A 16,296-nucleotide genomic window follows, 5' to 3' on the forward strand; every position below is an offset into this window, starting at 1 on the left:
ATGAAAAAAACGCTTTAACCGTAGCTCACACTACCACTGTTTTGCCAGAGGTACACCAATACTACAGTTTGGATGCCCCTCCAAACTGCAGATATCTCCACCCCTCCTTCAAAGTGCAGGTACTGTACTTCCCACCTCCAGGACTTAAGACCATCACACATCTCTGTCTAAGGCCTACTTTTATTGGAAAATAATCTCCCTCTCTCCTACATACCCTAACCTGAACCCCACTAACCTCAACAACATCTGCCACACTGCTTCCCTATCCACCCTATCATATGCCTTTTATAAATCCATAAAAGCAACACAAACTTCCTTACCTTTATCTAAATATGGTTCATTCATATGCTTCAATGTAAACACATGGTCTACACACCCCCTACCCTTACTAAAGTCTCCTTGTTCATCTGTTATCCTGCTCTCCATCTTAGCCTTAATTCTTTCAATAATTACTCTACGATACACTTTATCTGATATATTCAACAGGCTTGTTCCCCTATAACTTTTTACACTATCTTTTATCCCCCTTCCCATTACACAAAGGAACTATGCATACTCTCTGCCAATCACAGATACCTTCCCCTCTTTCAAATTCAAAGTTTATTCTCTATAAAGATTACAATGTTGAATTTACAGCAACACAGCAATACATTCATTGAACAAAAGTACCAACCACTCCAAAACTACATTCCCACCTGCTTTCGAGATTTCTGCCTTGATCCCATCAATCCCAAAAGGCTTTACCCCCTTTCATTTTATCCACTGCCTCACACACTTTCCCCAAACTCACAGCTGGCTCTTCCTCACTCCTAACAGATGCTCTACCTCTCTGGCCAATGCAGAAATGTGCCTCCCTCTCTTCATCAACATTTAACAGCTTTTCAAAATATTCCCTCCATTTTCCCAATATCCAGTTGCCCATTTCTATTTATATAATCTTTTTCTTCTACCTCACTCCACTGTCCCATGTTTACACAGCACCAATCCGAAATTACACTGGTCTGCATTTGGAATATTTTTAATTTTTATTTTTATTCATTGTTGCAATCTTACATATTCTTGGGCTGCTGATTGTAAATATGTAAACCATTTTACTCTATCACATAAAGATTTGAATAAAATACAAAATAATGATAATAAAAAATGTGAATTTTTAATAAATTGTTAATTTATTAAAATTAGGCAAGTAATCATGGAAAAGCACATTCTGTTAATTTTAAGAACATTTTTTTTTTTAACAAGTCGGCCGTCTCCCACCGAGGCAGGGTGACCCAAAAAGAAAGAAAATCCCCAAAAAGAAAATACTTTCATCATCATTCAACACTTTCACCTCACTCACACATAATCACTGTTTTTGCAGAGGTGCTCAGAACACAACAGTTTAGAAACATATACGTATAAAGATACACGGCATATCCCTCCAAACTGCTAATATCCCGAACCCCTCCTTTAGAGTGCAGGCATTGTACTTCCCATTTCCAGGACTCAAGTCCAACTACAGTGGACCCCCGCATAACGATGGCATCACATAGCGATTATTCCGCATACCGCTTACTTTAATCGCAAAATTTTTGCCGCGCATACCGATTAAAAACCCGCTCACCGATTTTCGTCCGAGACGCGTCCAATGTGCGCCCTCAGCCAGCCTCACATGTGCCGCCCGTGCCATTGTTTACCAGCCAGCCTCCGCGGTAACATCCAAGCATACACTCGGAATATTTCGTATTATTACAGTGTTTTCGGTGCTGTTTCTGGAAAATAAGTGACCATGGGCCCCAAGAAAGCTTCTAGTGCCAACCCTGTGGTAAAAAGGGTGAGAATTAGTATGGAAATTAAGAAAGATTTTGAAGGGTTTGGGGCTAACCCTGAGAAGCCTATGCCAGTTGTGGAATCCATTGTGCCTACTTCAAAAATTAAGGAAATGTGTGCACAGTGGGTTGAACTGCAAACCTTTATGGATGAAAATCACCCTGACACAGCTGTTGCAAGCCGTGCTGGTGACTATTTCAATGACAATGTTGTGGCCCATTTTAGACAAATCGTAAAGGAACGGGAGGTACAGAGCTCTATGGACAGATTTGTTGTGCGACAGAGGTCCAGTGACTCTCAAGCTGGTCCTAGTGGCATTAAAAGAAGAAGGGAAGTAACCCCGGAAAAGGACTTGCTACCTCAAGTCCTAATGGAAGGGGATTCCCCTTCTAAACAATAAGTTCGACACTCTCCCCTCCTCCCATCCCATCAATCATCACCAGATCTTCAATAAAAGTAAGTGTCATGTAAGTGTGCATGCCTTTTTCAGTTTGTGTGTATTAAAATTAACATTTCATGTGGTAAAAAAATTTTTTTTTCATACTTTTGGGTGTCTTGCACGGATTAATTTTATTTCCATTATTTCTTATGGGGAAAATTCATTCACATAACGATTATTTCGCATAACAATTACCCCTCTTGCACGGATTAAAATCGTTAACCGGGGGTCCACTGTATATAAAAATAACCAGTTTCCCTGAATCCCTTCACTAAATATTACCCTGCTCACACTCCAACAGATCGTCAGGTCCCAAATACTATTCGTCTCCATTCACTCCCATTGAACACACTCATGCACGCCTGCTGGAAGTCCAAGCCCCTCACCCCCAAAACCTCCCTTAACCCTTCCTTCCAACTTTTTCGAGGACGACCCCTACCCCGCCTTCCTTCCCCTGCAGATTTATACGCTCTCCATGTCATTCAACTTTGATCCATTCTCTCTAAATGACCAAACCACCTCAACAACCCCTCTTCAGCCCTCTGACTAATACTTTTATTAACCCCACACCTTCTCTTAATTTCCACACTCTGAATTTTCTGCATAATATTCACATCACACAGGACATCTCCACTGCCTCCAACTGCCTCCTCACTGCTGCATTCACAACCCAAGCTTCACACCCATATAAGAGTGTTGGTACTACTATACTTTCATACATTCCTTTCTTTGCCTCCATAAATAACGTTTTTGTCTCCACATATACCTCAACACACTACTCACCTTTTTTCCCTCATCAATTCTACGATTAACCTCATCCTTCATAAATCCATCCGCCGACATGTCAACTCCCAAGTATCTGAAAACATTCACTTCTGTAAACAGCCTGTACTGTCTGCACAGACAGCCCATGCTGTCTGCCAGCTTAGTTCATATTTCGCGGCACTAAGGTGCTGCCCTCTGGGCCTGTCCAGGTCTGTGGGAAGCTGGTCCCACACTCTCACTCTCACAGCAGCCTGGCAGCAAGACACAAGGCCTACTCCTAGCTCCTCTCGTAGGATGGCCCTGCCCGGGCCATGGGCACAACACACAAGCCTGTGTACCCACCACGACTTAACAATAAAGTAGGAAGCCTGCGAAGAAGTTTATCATTTACTCCCCGCTACCAGAACGCCAAACAAACGCATTATAAATGGTGGGAAGCGGTGGTCGCAGCAGTGTGTTTGCCCGGAGAGAGGAAGGAAGGAATGAAGTTGTTCACTTCATCCCCCTACACAACAAGCATCCGTCTCTCAACGAGTTATCCTGATGTCGTGTCTGCATGTCTGAGCATCCAGACACAGGTACAAGCAGGATCCAGCCGAAATTTGCCGAATTTCTCCGAGAATTGTAAGTGGCATCCCAGTGACCCTATGCTACAGCGTCCCACGCTGTTTCTCAAGTCACGTGTTCAGCGTCACTTGTATGTTCTGCTGTTGTTGTTCAGCTCAGCACAGCTGTTTCAGCAAGCCAGAGGTAAGTTTGTAGTTATTTCTGCGTCCAGTGTGAGCTTCTCCACATGTTTGTGGGTGGGGGAGGAGGAGGAGGAAGTGGCCGTTCCTCACCTTGCCCATGCTCGCCCTACTCACGCTCACCAGTCTACCATACACTCACCACTGCCCACTCCCTCTGCTGTGTTTTCTGCTGTTTTCCATGTGAATTCATTGCCAGAGCTGTGTATCCGAATGCCCGAGGCCACTCGAAGCTATGTATATCAGCAAGTCACGTAGATCACGACACCACGTGGATCACGACGCCACGTGGGTGTGGGCAATGTCACGTGGATCTACAGGCCACGTGAGTTACCAGATGTCCCAGGCCACATGCTGTGGTCTGCTGCCCTCATCACATTGACGTCACTGACAATGCTGCCCGACTTCATGACGTCACGATGTCTGCCTGACGTCACCTCGAGATGTCTGCTAACGTCACAGTGCTGCTGATGTCACCTTGCGACATCACGCCTGACATCACATGATGTCACCATCGAGTGTTCAGTAATTATTTCAGTATTGTCGAGAAGATTGAGAGAAGATATATGTCGTGTGTTAATTAATTCCTCTCAGTCAGTGTTCTCACATTTTAGTATATGTCTTAGTGTTAGTTTTGTGCACAGAAAAGCATCATTTGCAAGTTTAAGCCATGTTGTACCACATGTACCACGGGTGTGTAAAGTTTCCGTGTGTCCAGTGAGGTCTGCGGCCAGACCTGAGTAGCACCACTGTGCTAAGTCACCCGATGTGACCAGTGCATTTGACAGCTATCAGTCAGCCCTGAGCGTATGAGCCCCATTGGTACAGAAAGTTCTTATGCTCGTCGCTCGTGATGTTCTGCAAAATCATACCTGCTACGATTCCCATTGAGATTTGTTTCACTTCACCTCCAAACCTTCAGAATGCAGTTATATGTAGAGAAACAAGTCTGGGGATGCTTAGACTAACCTCTGCTATAACTCCAACTGCCGAGAGAATGACACTCGTCAAGCCGCAGTTAGCCCTGTCGGCAGGCGCTGTGTCAGCCTCGTGTCACAAGCTTCAGTGAGCAGCCTGCACAAAGATGATGTTACTTTGACTGCTAGCTCTCTCACTGCAGTCTGGTGTATGATGTTACGACTCCCAGATGTTTCGCACAGTCGTCTCTGCCACAACTCGCTCCACAATTCGCTCCACGCTCGCCGGCAGTGACAACCCAGCGACAGTACCAGTCGAGAAGTGTCCTCCTGAGTCGCTTGCCAGAAGTCCTGCCCAGTTGCCGACTTTTGTCGACGCCTCACTCGAGGGCACCAGCATGTCGAGCCACAAGTTGAGTGAAACCTGCAGAGACTCCTACGATGTCTGCTTCACTGTTCCAGAGGAGACCGTACCATGTTACGTCACAGCTCAGCCGCAGCGATGTCTCCTGTGTTGCAGTATCTGTCCAGACGCAGGAAGGCGTACAGTGATGCCCTTTGACGTTCACTGCCTATGACCACGATGTTTAGCACACTCCACATGTTTTTTTCTTCCCTCCCTGTAGGAACTTTTTTTTCCATGTTCATATGTATTTTTTTTTTTTTATTATCACACTGGCCGATTCCCACCAAGGCAGGGTGGCCCAAAAAAGAAAAACTTTCACCATCATTCACTCCATCACTGTCTTGCCAGAAGGGTGCTTTACACTACAGTTTTTAAACTGCAACATTAACACCCCTCCTTCAGAGTGCAGGCACTGTACTTCCCATCTCCAGGACTCAAGTCCGGCCTGCCGGTTTCCCTGAATGCCTTCATAAATGTTACTTTGCTCACACTCCAACAGCACGTCAAGTATTAAAAACCATTTGTCTCCATTCACTCCTATCAAACACGCTCACGCATGCCTGCTGGAAGTCCAAGCCCCTCGCACACAAAACCTCCTTTACCCCCTCCCTCCAACCTTTCCTAGGCCGACCCCTACCCCGCCTTCCTTCCACTACAGACTGATACACTCTTGAAGTCACTCTGTTTCGTTCCATTCTCTCTACATGTCCGAACCACCTCAACAACCCTTCCTCAGCCCTCTGGACAACAGTTTTGGTAATCCCACACCTCCTAACTTCCAAACTACGAATTCTCTGCATTATATTCACACCACACATTGCCCTCAGACATGACATATCCACTGCCTCCAGCCTTCTCCTAGCTGCAACATTCATCACCCGTGCTTCACACCCATATAAGAGCGTTGGTAAAACTATACTCTCATACATTCCCCTCTTTGCCTCCTTTGTCTCCACAGACTCCTAAGTGCACCACTCACCCTTTTCCCCTCATCAATTCTATGATTCACCTCATCTTTCATAGACCTATCCGCTGACACATCCACTCCCAAATATCTGAATACATTCACCTCCTCCATACTCTCTCCCTCCAATCTGATATCCAATCTTTCATCACCTAATCTTTTTATCCTCATAACCTTACTCTTTCCTGTATTCACTTTTAATTTACTTCTTTTGCACACCCTACCAAATTCATCCACCAATCTCTGCAACTTCTCTTCAGAATCTCCCAAGAGCACAGTGTCATCAGCAAAGAGCAACTGTGACAACTCCCACTTTATGTGTGATTCTTTATCTTTTAACTCCACACCTCTTGCCAAGACCCTTGCATTTACTTCTCTTACAACTCCATCTATAAATATATTAAACAACCACGGTGACATCACACATCCTTGTCTAAGGCCTACTTTTACTGGGAAATAATTTCCCTCTTTCCTACATACTCTAACTTGAGCCTCACTATCCTCGTAAAAACTCTTCACTGCTTTCAGTAACCTACCTCCTACACCATACACTTGCAACATCTGCCACATTGCCCCCCTATCCACCCTGTCATACGCCTTTTCCAAATCCATAAATGCCACAAAGACCTCTTTAGCCTTATCTAAATACTGTTCACTTATATGTTTCACTGTAAACACCTGGTCCACACACCCCCTACCTTTCCTAAAGCCTCCTTGTTCATCTGCTATCCTATTCTCCGTCTTACTCTTAATTCTTTCAATAATAACTCTACCATACACTTTACCAGGTATACTCAACAGACTTATCCCCCTATAATTTTTGCACTCTCTTTTGTCCCCTTTGCCTTTATACAAAGGAACTATGCATGCTCTCTGCCAATTCCTAGGTACCTTACCCTCTTCCATACATTTATTAAATAATTGCACCAACCACTCCAAAACTATATCCCCACCTGCTTTTAACATTTCTATCTTTATCCCATCAATCCCGGCTGACTTACCCTATTTCATTTTACCTACTGCCTCACGAACTTCCCCCACACTCACAACTGGCTCTTCCTCACTCCTACAAGATGTTATTCCTCCTTGCCCTATACACGAAATCACAGCTTCCCTATCTTCATCAACATTTAACAATTCCTTAAAATATTCCCTCCATCTTCCCAATACCTCTAACTCTCCATTTAATAACTCTCCTCTCCTATTTTTAACTGACAAATCCATTTGTTCTCTAGGCTTCCTTAACTTGTTAATCTAACTCCAAAACTTTTTCTTATTTTCAACAAAATTTGTTGATAACATCTCACCCACTCTCTCATTTGCTCTTTTTTTACATTGCTTCACCACTCTCTTAACCTCTCTCTTTTTCTCCATATACTCTTCCCTCCTTGCATCACTTCTACTTTGTAAAAACTTCTCATATGCTAACTTTTTCTCCCTTACTACTCTCTTTACATCATCATTCCACCAATCGCTCCTCTTCCCTCCCGCACCCACTTTCCTGTAACCACAAACTTCTGCTGAACACTCTAACACTACATTTTTAAACCTACCCCATACCTCTTTGACCCCATTTCCTATGCTCTCATTAGCCCTTCTATCCTCCAATAGCTGTTTATATCTTACCCTAACTGCCTCCTCTTTTAGTTTATAAACCTTCACCTCTCTCTTCCCTGATGCTTCTATTCTCCTTGTATTCCATCTACCTTTTACTCTCAGTGTAGCTACAACTAGAAAGTGATCTGATATATCTGTGGCCCCTCTATAAACATGTACATCCTGAAGTCTACTCGACAGTCTTTTATCTACCAATACATAATCCAACAAACTACGTCATTTCGCCCTACATCATATCTTGTATACTTATTTATCCTCTTTTTCTTAAAATATGTATTACCTATAACTAAACCCCTTTCTATACAAAGTTCAATCAAAGGGCTCCCATTATCATTTACACCTGGCACCCCAAACTTACCTACCACACCCTCTCTAAAAGTTTCTCCTACTTTAGCATTCAGATCCCCTACCACAATGACTCTCTCACTTGGTTCAAAGGCTCCTATACATTCACTTAACATCTCCCAAAATCTCTCTCTCTCCTCTACATTCCTCTCTTCTCCAGGTGCATACACGCTTATTATGACCCACTTTTCGCATCCAACCTTTACTTTAATCCACATAATTCTTGAATTTACACATTCATATTCTCTTTTCTCCTTCCATAACTGATCCTTCAACATTACTGCTACCCCTTCCTTTGCTCTAACTCTCTCAGATACTCCAGATTTAATCCCATTTATTTCCCCCCACCGAAACTCCCCTACCCCCTTCAGCTTTGTTTCGCTTAGGGCCAGGACATCCAACTTCTTTTCATTCATAACATCAGCACTCATCTGTTTCTTGTCATCCGCACTACATCCACGCACATTCAAGCATCCCAGTTTTATGAAGTTTTTCTTCTTCTCTTTTTTAGTAAATGTCTACAGGAGAAGGGGTTACTAGCCCATTGCTCCCGGCATTTGTGTTCTGTGCCCTGTGCCTACGAGAGACCGAGTTTCCTTTACCACCAGTATTGTCTCGTCGGGACGACGCGCGGTAGGTGGCCGAGCGCATGTAGACAGCCTGTACTGTCTGCACAGACAGCCCATGCTGTCTGCCAGCTTAGTTCATATTTCACGGCACTAAGGTGCTGCCCTCTGTAGCTAGGCCTCTCGGTGGGCACGGCAGCCTGCCGTGCCCCCCCCAATATGATATCCAATTTTTCTTTATCTAAATCATTTGATACCCTCATCACCTTACTTTTTTCTATGTTTACTTTCAACTTTCTACCTTTACACACACTCCCAAACTCATCCACTAACCTTTGCAATTTTTCTTTAGAATTTCCCATAAGTACAGTATCATCAGCAAAAAGCAACTGTGTCAATTCCTATTTTGTATTTAATTCCCCATAATTTAATCCCATCCCTCTCCCGAACACCCTAGCATTTACTTCTTTTACAACCCCATCTATAAATATATTAAACAACCATGGTGACATTACACATGCCTGTAAGACCAAATCGACATGAATCAAATTGAGTGATTTTATTAAAAAATATGCTCCTAATGGTTAGCCGACATACTGAATCAAAGGAAGGAGGACAGATTTATTTTTGCTTGTGCTGTGCATCGAGAACATTACGTTTCAATGACAAGCAGAAATCCACCATCATGCTGACATTCCATTTGCTCTGGTATCAAATTTCCATGGTGCAAATATCCTGATGGAACTGCTCTCCTAGTTCCTCACTGTAGTTCCAACAATTGTTGGGAAAATAGTCAAGATTTGAGTACAAAAAGTGCCTATTCACACTCATTCTAGACTCAAGTTGTTCGAAACTTGAAATCAGGTCTTGGATCATTGTTTCATATTCGGGGGAGCTCCTGTTTCCCAGAAAGTTGTGGACAATCTGCTTGAATGAAAACTAGGCATTCATCTCGACACCTGCTAATGCTTCATCAAAATGCTTGTCCTTCATCAATTCCTGAATCTGAGGGCCAACAAAGATTCCTGCCTTTAGCTTGCCTTTGACTCCAGGTATTTGAAAGTTCCATTCTTGTTCAAGGCCTTCACAAAATTTTTCCTAAGCCCTAATTTGATGTGGATTGGTGGCAGCAGAATTTTCTTGGGGTCAACTAGTGGCACAGTTTTCACGTTGTGATTTCCGGGCTCATAGTGCTGGCTGTCTGCCCTACTATCCCAAAGACACAGAAAACAGGGACACTTGGTGTATCCGCCTTGAAGACCTAGTAGGAGAGTAATAACTTTTAAATCGCCACAAATTAGAAAGTTATGATTCTGGTACTTGATGGCAGATATTAGTGTCTTCATATATGCCTAAGTTTCTGACATTTGGACACCGTGCTCAATTGGCACAGATGCAGCTGTGTTGCCATTGTAGAGAAGTACAGCCTTCAAACTTCTTTTAGAAGTATGAATGTAGAGTCTCCATTCTTCTGCTTTGTATAACATCCCTGTGTGTTCAATAAGGCCAGAAATATTTGAACAGAAAACTAAAGATTCTTCTGTCAAAGAACTGAGTGAATTCCGCTTCACGATGACGGTACCAAGCGAATGTTGTTCCAGGAGCTAGAAGCCTGTGTTCCTTCAGTCTAAAGCCAAGTAACTGTGCACTTTCTTTTGGAAGATTAAGGTCTCTCACCAAGTCATTAAGCTCAACTTGGTTAAAGGGTTTGGGATCGTCATTTGTTGGTGGTTCATAGCCTACTTCCATCTCCTAAGAATCATTGGCATCAGACTCTGATGAAATTTGCCATGTCTCAGGTGGCACAGGTACAGGAATATCTTCAGTGTGGAACAGGCCTTATTGCTGAAGGAATATCTGAGTATATTATGCAGTCATTAGTCTTCTTGTTGAGTCCAGATACTTTAGTCATACAAAAGTAGCAGTCATCATGGTGGTTCATCTGCTCCCATCCACTGAGTCTCCAAAGGGCACACATTTAAGTTTTCCAACTGACCACATTTGGAATTTACTGATGCAACTCTTGCAAGCTTTGTGTGGAGCAAACGGTTTGTCCTAGTCTCCAAGTTTGCAGCCAAAATAAGCACAGTAGCAGTGCTTCAATAAAAGGAGCAATGTTGCTCCAGGAATCTGAAGGGGTGAATTGCCCGCACACAGCAAAATGTGTCTGGTGAATTTGTGCAGTCTCTAGACATATTAATAATCTAAAAATAAAGAAAAAATATTAGATTTAACATTTAAGTCAATATAAGGTAAGCATTTTAATTGGTAATACACCACTTTCTCATTTACTTATGTTATATGAAGAGAGAAAAGTAACGTTTCCATATAACTTGACAACCTAATGTAGTAGAGATGAATAAAAAACACAATGAATCACTATTTTCAATATACATAACAAAAAAAGATACCATAGAGTCAATTAAAAAAATCATGCAGACCAGTGTTATTAAACTGGAGGGTCATCTGTATATCGATGTGTGCACACATCTGACAAGACAACAATTGAATAAATGATGGTTAATGTCCCATAGCAAACTCGGTTCACACACACCGAGGTCTAGGGGTTGATCCCTGATACGGGTGGAAACATTAGGACGTGTTTCCTGAAGACACCTGCTATCCATGTTCACCTATCAGCAAAATAGTTACCTGGATGTTAATCAATTGGTATGGGTTGCATCCTGAGACAAAACTGACCTAATTTGCCTGAAATACTCTGCATAACCAGGGGTTTTCTATATACAAGCTATCCAGCTAGGCCTGTATAGCTTATACACGTACTTGTAGAAATAGATTATTATTACAGCCTCTCCTCACTTAGCAACGTACTAGTTTACGGCACCTCGGACTTACAACTGGCTCTCTGACCAGTATTTATACTTAACGTATATTAGAGCTGATTTCCTCTATTCTGTTTATTTCAATATACAGTACACTACTTTATAAATATTTAAAAATATACCAGAAATATTATAAATGGTGCAAAGGTGACATTAAAACAAAATCAAAGATGGTTGACACAAACCCACTACCATTTCTAGTATGCTCCTCACTTAGTGATGAATTCGTTTAAGTGAGAAGAGGCTGTATTATTACAATGTGTTTCCTTCTTTGGGATACTCTAATTTGGTTTAAAGATGTCTGCCATGGTAAAAGAAGCTACTGCAATGTCAGAATTTTTTTTTATCAAATAATCAAATCACTTTTTATCCCTTTCAAATACAATAAAAGTTACATTATTTACCAATAAGGATCGTCTTGCGTAACAATGTGAAGAATATCGTGTTTCTTGAATGCCAGTCCAGCCTCCTTACAGGGAATGTGTTTATCCTCTTTAGGATCGTAGTCAAAGTAGGCACGCACGCGTACTTTGCTCTCCCGTAAATGAGCTGAACTACCAGCAGGAAGGAGTTTAAATGTAATAGTTCCCTCTGCTTGCATCTGTAAAGACAATATACCTTGTGAATATAAATATTATACTGTGCCTCGTCTGTGAAAGTAATACATGTACATCTACAGTAACCTGTGATTATAAATAATAACTTTTTTTAACGTAACGGCCGTCTTCCACTGGGGCAGGGTGACCTAAAAACAAAAACCAAAGTTTTTCTTTTTAAATTTAGCAATTCATACAAGAGAAGGAGTTACTAGCCCTTTGCTCTTGGTATTCTAGTTGCCTCTTACGACATTCATGGCTTATGGAGGAAGGATTCTTCTCCATTTTCCACATGGAAATATAAATACAGTGGACCCCCGGTTAACGATTTTAATCCGTGCAAGAGGGATAATTGTTATGTGAAATAATCGTTATGCGAATGAATTTTCCCCATAAGAAATAATGGAAATAAAATTAATCCGTGCAAGACGCCCAAAAGTATGAAAAAAAATTTTTTTTACCACATGAAATGTTAATTTTAATACACACAAACTGAAAAAGGCATGCACAATTACATGACACTTACTTTTATTGAAGATCTGGTGATGATTGATGGGATGGGAGGAGGGGAGAGCATTATCTTCTTACTGTTTAGAAGGGGAATCCCCTTCCATTACGACTTGAGGTAGCAAGTCCTTTTCCGGGGTTACTTCCCTTCTTCTTTTAATGCCACTAGGACCAGCTTGAGAGTCACTGGACCTCTGTCGCACAACAAATCTGTCCATAGAGCTCTGTACCTCCCGTTCCTTTACGATTTGTCTAAAATGGGCCACAACATTGTCATTGAAATAGTCACCAGCACGGCTTGCAACAGCTGTGTCAGGGTGATTTTCATCTATAAAGGTTTGCAGTTCAACCCACTGTGCACACATTTCCTTAATCTTTGAAGTAGGCACAATGGATTCCACAACTGGCATAGGCTTCTCAGGGTTAGCCCCAAACCCTTCAAAATCTTTCTTAATTTCCATACTAATTCTCACCCTTTTTACCACAGGGTTGGCACTAGAAGCTTTCTTGGGGCCCATGGTCACTTATTTTCCAGAAACAGCACCGAAAACACTGTAATAATACGAAATATTCCGAGTGTATGCTTGGATGTTACCGTGGAGGCTGGCTGGTAAACAATGGGACGGCCGGCACATGTGAGGCTGGCTGAGGGCACATTGGACGCGTCTCGGACGAAAATCGGTAAGCGGGTTTTTAATCGGTATGCGCGGCAAAAATTTTGCGATAAAAGTAATCGGTATGCGGAAAAATCGCTATGTGATGCCATCGTTATGCGGGGGTCCACTGTATGTATCTAAATTATATACTGTACACATGTCAAAACTAGGTAGTAGGTTGGTAGACAGCAACCGCCCAGGGAGGTACTACCGTCCTGCCAAGTGAGTGTAAAACAAAAGCCTGTAATTGTTTTACCTGATGGTAGGATTGCTGGTGTCCATTTTTGTCTCATGAACATGCAAGGTTTCAGGTACGTCTTGCTACTTCTACTTACACTTAGGTCACACTACACATACATGTACAAGCATATACTGTATATACACACCCTTCTGGGTTTTCTTCTATTTTCTTTCTAGTTCTTGTTCATTTCCTCTTATCTCCATGGGGAAGTGGAACAGAATTTTTCCTCCGTAATCCATGCGTGCTGTAAGAGGCGACTAAAATGCCGCGAGCAAGGGGCTAGTAACCCCTTCTACTGTATAAATTACTAAATTTCAAAAGAGAAACTTTCTTTTTTTTTGGGGGGGGGGCACCCTCCCTCGGTGGGATACGGCTTGTTTGTTCAAAGATGACGTGTGTCAAAAGAGACTAAAAATTATAGGGGAGTAAGTTTACTGAGTATGCCAGGAAGCCCGGCATACTGCCGAGTACACATACACACTCGTGTCTCCTTTGTCGGAGTTGATAGGTTCAAACATGAAGCATTAACACTAATATATATTTGACTTTAGAGTGGGTAGGGGATGTGTAGATCAAGTGTTTACATTGAAGCATATATGTGAACAGTATTTAGATAAAGGTAGGGAAGTTTTCATTGCATTTATGGATTTAGAAAAGGCAAATGATAGAGTGGATAGGGATGCGATGTGGCAGATGTTGCAAGTGTATGGAATAAGTAGTAAGTCATTAAATGCTGTAGTTTTTATGAGGATAGTGAAGCTCAGGTTAGGGTGTGTAGGACGAAGACCTACTTAGATTAATGTTTGGTTCCACTATGATCCTGCCTCATCCTGCTTCGACTCACCTGACTACAGTATATAAGCAACTTCTCCAGCCATATGCTGCACTTTCTACAAGAGTGATGGACTGAACACATCGATTCCAGGCTGAGGGACTGATTACCTCAAACTCCTCCTCTCCTAACCCATTTCTACTTTGTATTAGACTGATGAAGCCACTGTGTGGTGAAATGTTTCCTTAATGAAGATTCCCATATGTTGCATAAGTGTCTCAATCTTCAACTTGCCGGTTTTCTAAACCATTTATCACGTGTCAGACACTGCAACATCATGGGATCTTGATACAAGAAATTCTTCAATACTTGTCCAACCTTCGGACGAAGACCTACTTAAATTAGTGGATGGTTCCACTATGATCCTGCCTCATCCTGCTTCAACTCACCTGACTACAGTATATAAACAACTTCTCCAGCCATATGCTGCACTTTCTAAAAGAGTGATGGACTGAACACATCGATTCCAGTCTAAGGGACTGATTACCTCAAACTCCTCCTCTCCTAACCCATTTCTACTTTGTACTGGACTGATGAAGCCACTGTGTGGCAAAACGTTTCCTTAATATAGATTCCCAGTAGACACCCGCCTTATGAACGCATCGCATTACATTAAATCCACCATACGAAGCATTTGAATGCAAAAATTTTGCCTCGCCTCACGATAAAAAACTCGCCTTACGTGATTCATCCAGGACATGTCCCACGTGTGGCCTCAGCGCCAGTGTTTACAAGCCAGCCAGTGTGGTCGCATATACGCATACATTCGGTACATTTCACATTATCTCAGTGTTTTTAGTGCTTGTAACTGCGAAATAAGTCACCATGGACCTCAAGAAAGCTTCTAGTGCCATTCCTGTGGTAAAAAGAGCGAGAATTAGTATGAAACTGAAAAAAGAGATTAAGGAAATGTGTGCAAAGTGGGTTGAACTGCAAACCTTTACGGATGAAAATCACCGACACAGCTACTGCAAGCCGTGTTGGCAACCTGTACAATGACAATGTTACGGCCCATTTTAGGAAGGTCTTAAAGGAACAGGAGGTACAGAGCTCTATGGACAGATTTGCTGTGCAACAGAGATCCAGTGACTTTCAAGCTGGTCCTAGTGGCATTAAAAGAAGAAGGGAAGTAACCCCGGAAAAGGACTTGCTACCTCAAGTCCTAATGGAAGGGGATTCCCCTTCTAAACAATAACTTCCACACTCTCCCCTCCTCCCATCCTATCACTCATCACCAGATCTTCAATAAAGGTAAGTGTCGTGTATTCTATTCTTGGTAGAGTAGTAATTGTGCATGTTTTCTTCAGTTTGTGTGTATTAAAATTAACATTTCATGTGGTAAAAAAAAAATTTTTCATACTTTGGGGTGTCAGGAACAGATTAATTTGATTTCCATTATTTCTTATGGGGAAAATTAATTTGGCTAATGATAATTTCGGCTTATGATGAGCTCTCAGGAACGGATTAATATCGTAAGGCGGGGGTCCACTGTATTTGGGAGTTGACTTGTCAGCGGATGGGTTTATGAAAGATGAGGTTAACCATTGAACTGATGAAGGAAAAAAAGGTGAGTGGTGCATTGAAGTATCTGTGGAGACAAAAAATGTTATCCATGGAGGCAAAGAAGGTAATGTATGAAAGTATAGTGGTACCAAGACTCTTACATGGGTGTGAAGCTTGGGTTGCAAATGATGCAGTGAGGAGGCAGCTGGAGGCAGTGGATATGTCCTGTCTAAGAACAATGTGTGGTGTAAATATTATGCAGAGAATTTGGAGTGTGGAAATTAGGAGAAGGTGTGGAGTTACTAAAAGTATTAGTCAGAGGGCTGAAAAGGGGTTGCTGAGGTGGTTTGGTCATTTACAGAGAATGGATCAAAGTAGAATGACTTGGAGAGCGTATAAATCTGTAGGGAAAGGAAGGTGGGGTAGGGGTCATCCTCGAAAAGGTTGGAGGGAGGGGGTAAAGGAGGTTTTGTGGGCAAGGGGTTTGGACTTCCAGCAAGCATGTATGAGCATGTTAGATAGGAGTGAATGGGGACAAATGGTT

At 42.3% G+C, this 16,296-nt stretch overlaps 1 protein-coding gene across 7 annotated transcripts in view; it reads right to left on the reverse strand.

Moving 5' to 3' along the window:
- The window catches only part of metro (membrane palmitoylated protein 7-like protein metro), an 86,024-nt gene that overhangs the window by 36,481 nt on the left and 33,247 nt on the right, over nt 1–16,296 (reverse strand). For all 7 annotated transcript variants that reach the window (XM_070083884.1, XM_070083882.1, XM_070083885.1 and 4 more), the window contains one exon: nt 11,822–12,018. In XM_070083884.1, the coding sequence (XP_069939985.1) occupies nt 11,822–12,018 (197 nt within the window). The remainder of the gene's footprint in view (nt 1–11,821; nt 12,019–16,296) is intronic.

Source organism: Cherax quadricarinatus, chromosome 11, assembly GCF_038502225.1.
Source record: "Cherax quadricarinatus isolate ZL_2023a chromosome 11, ASM3850222v1, whole genome shotgun sequence".
Taxonomy (NCBI): domain Eukaryota; kingdom Metazoa; phylum Arthropoda; class Malacostraca; order Decapoda; family Parastacidae; genus Cherax; species Cherax quadricarinatus.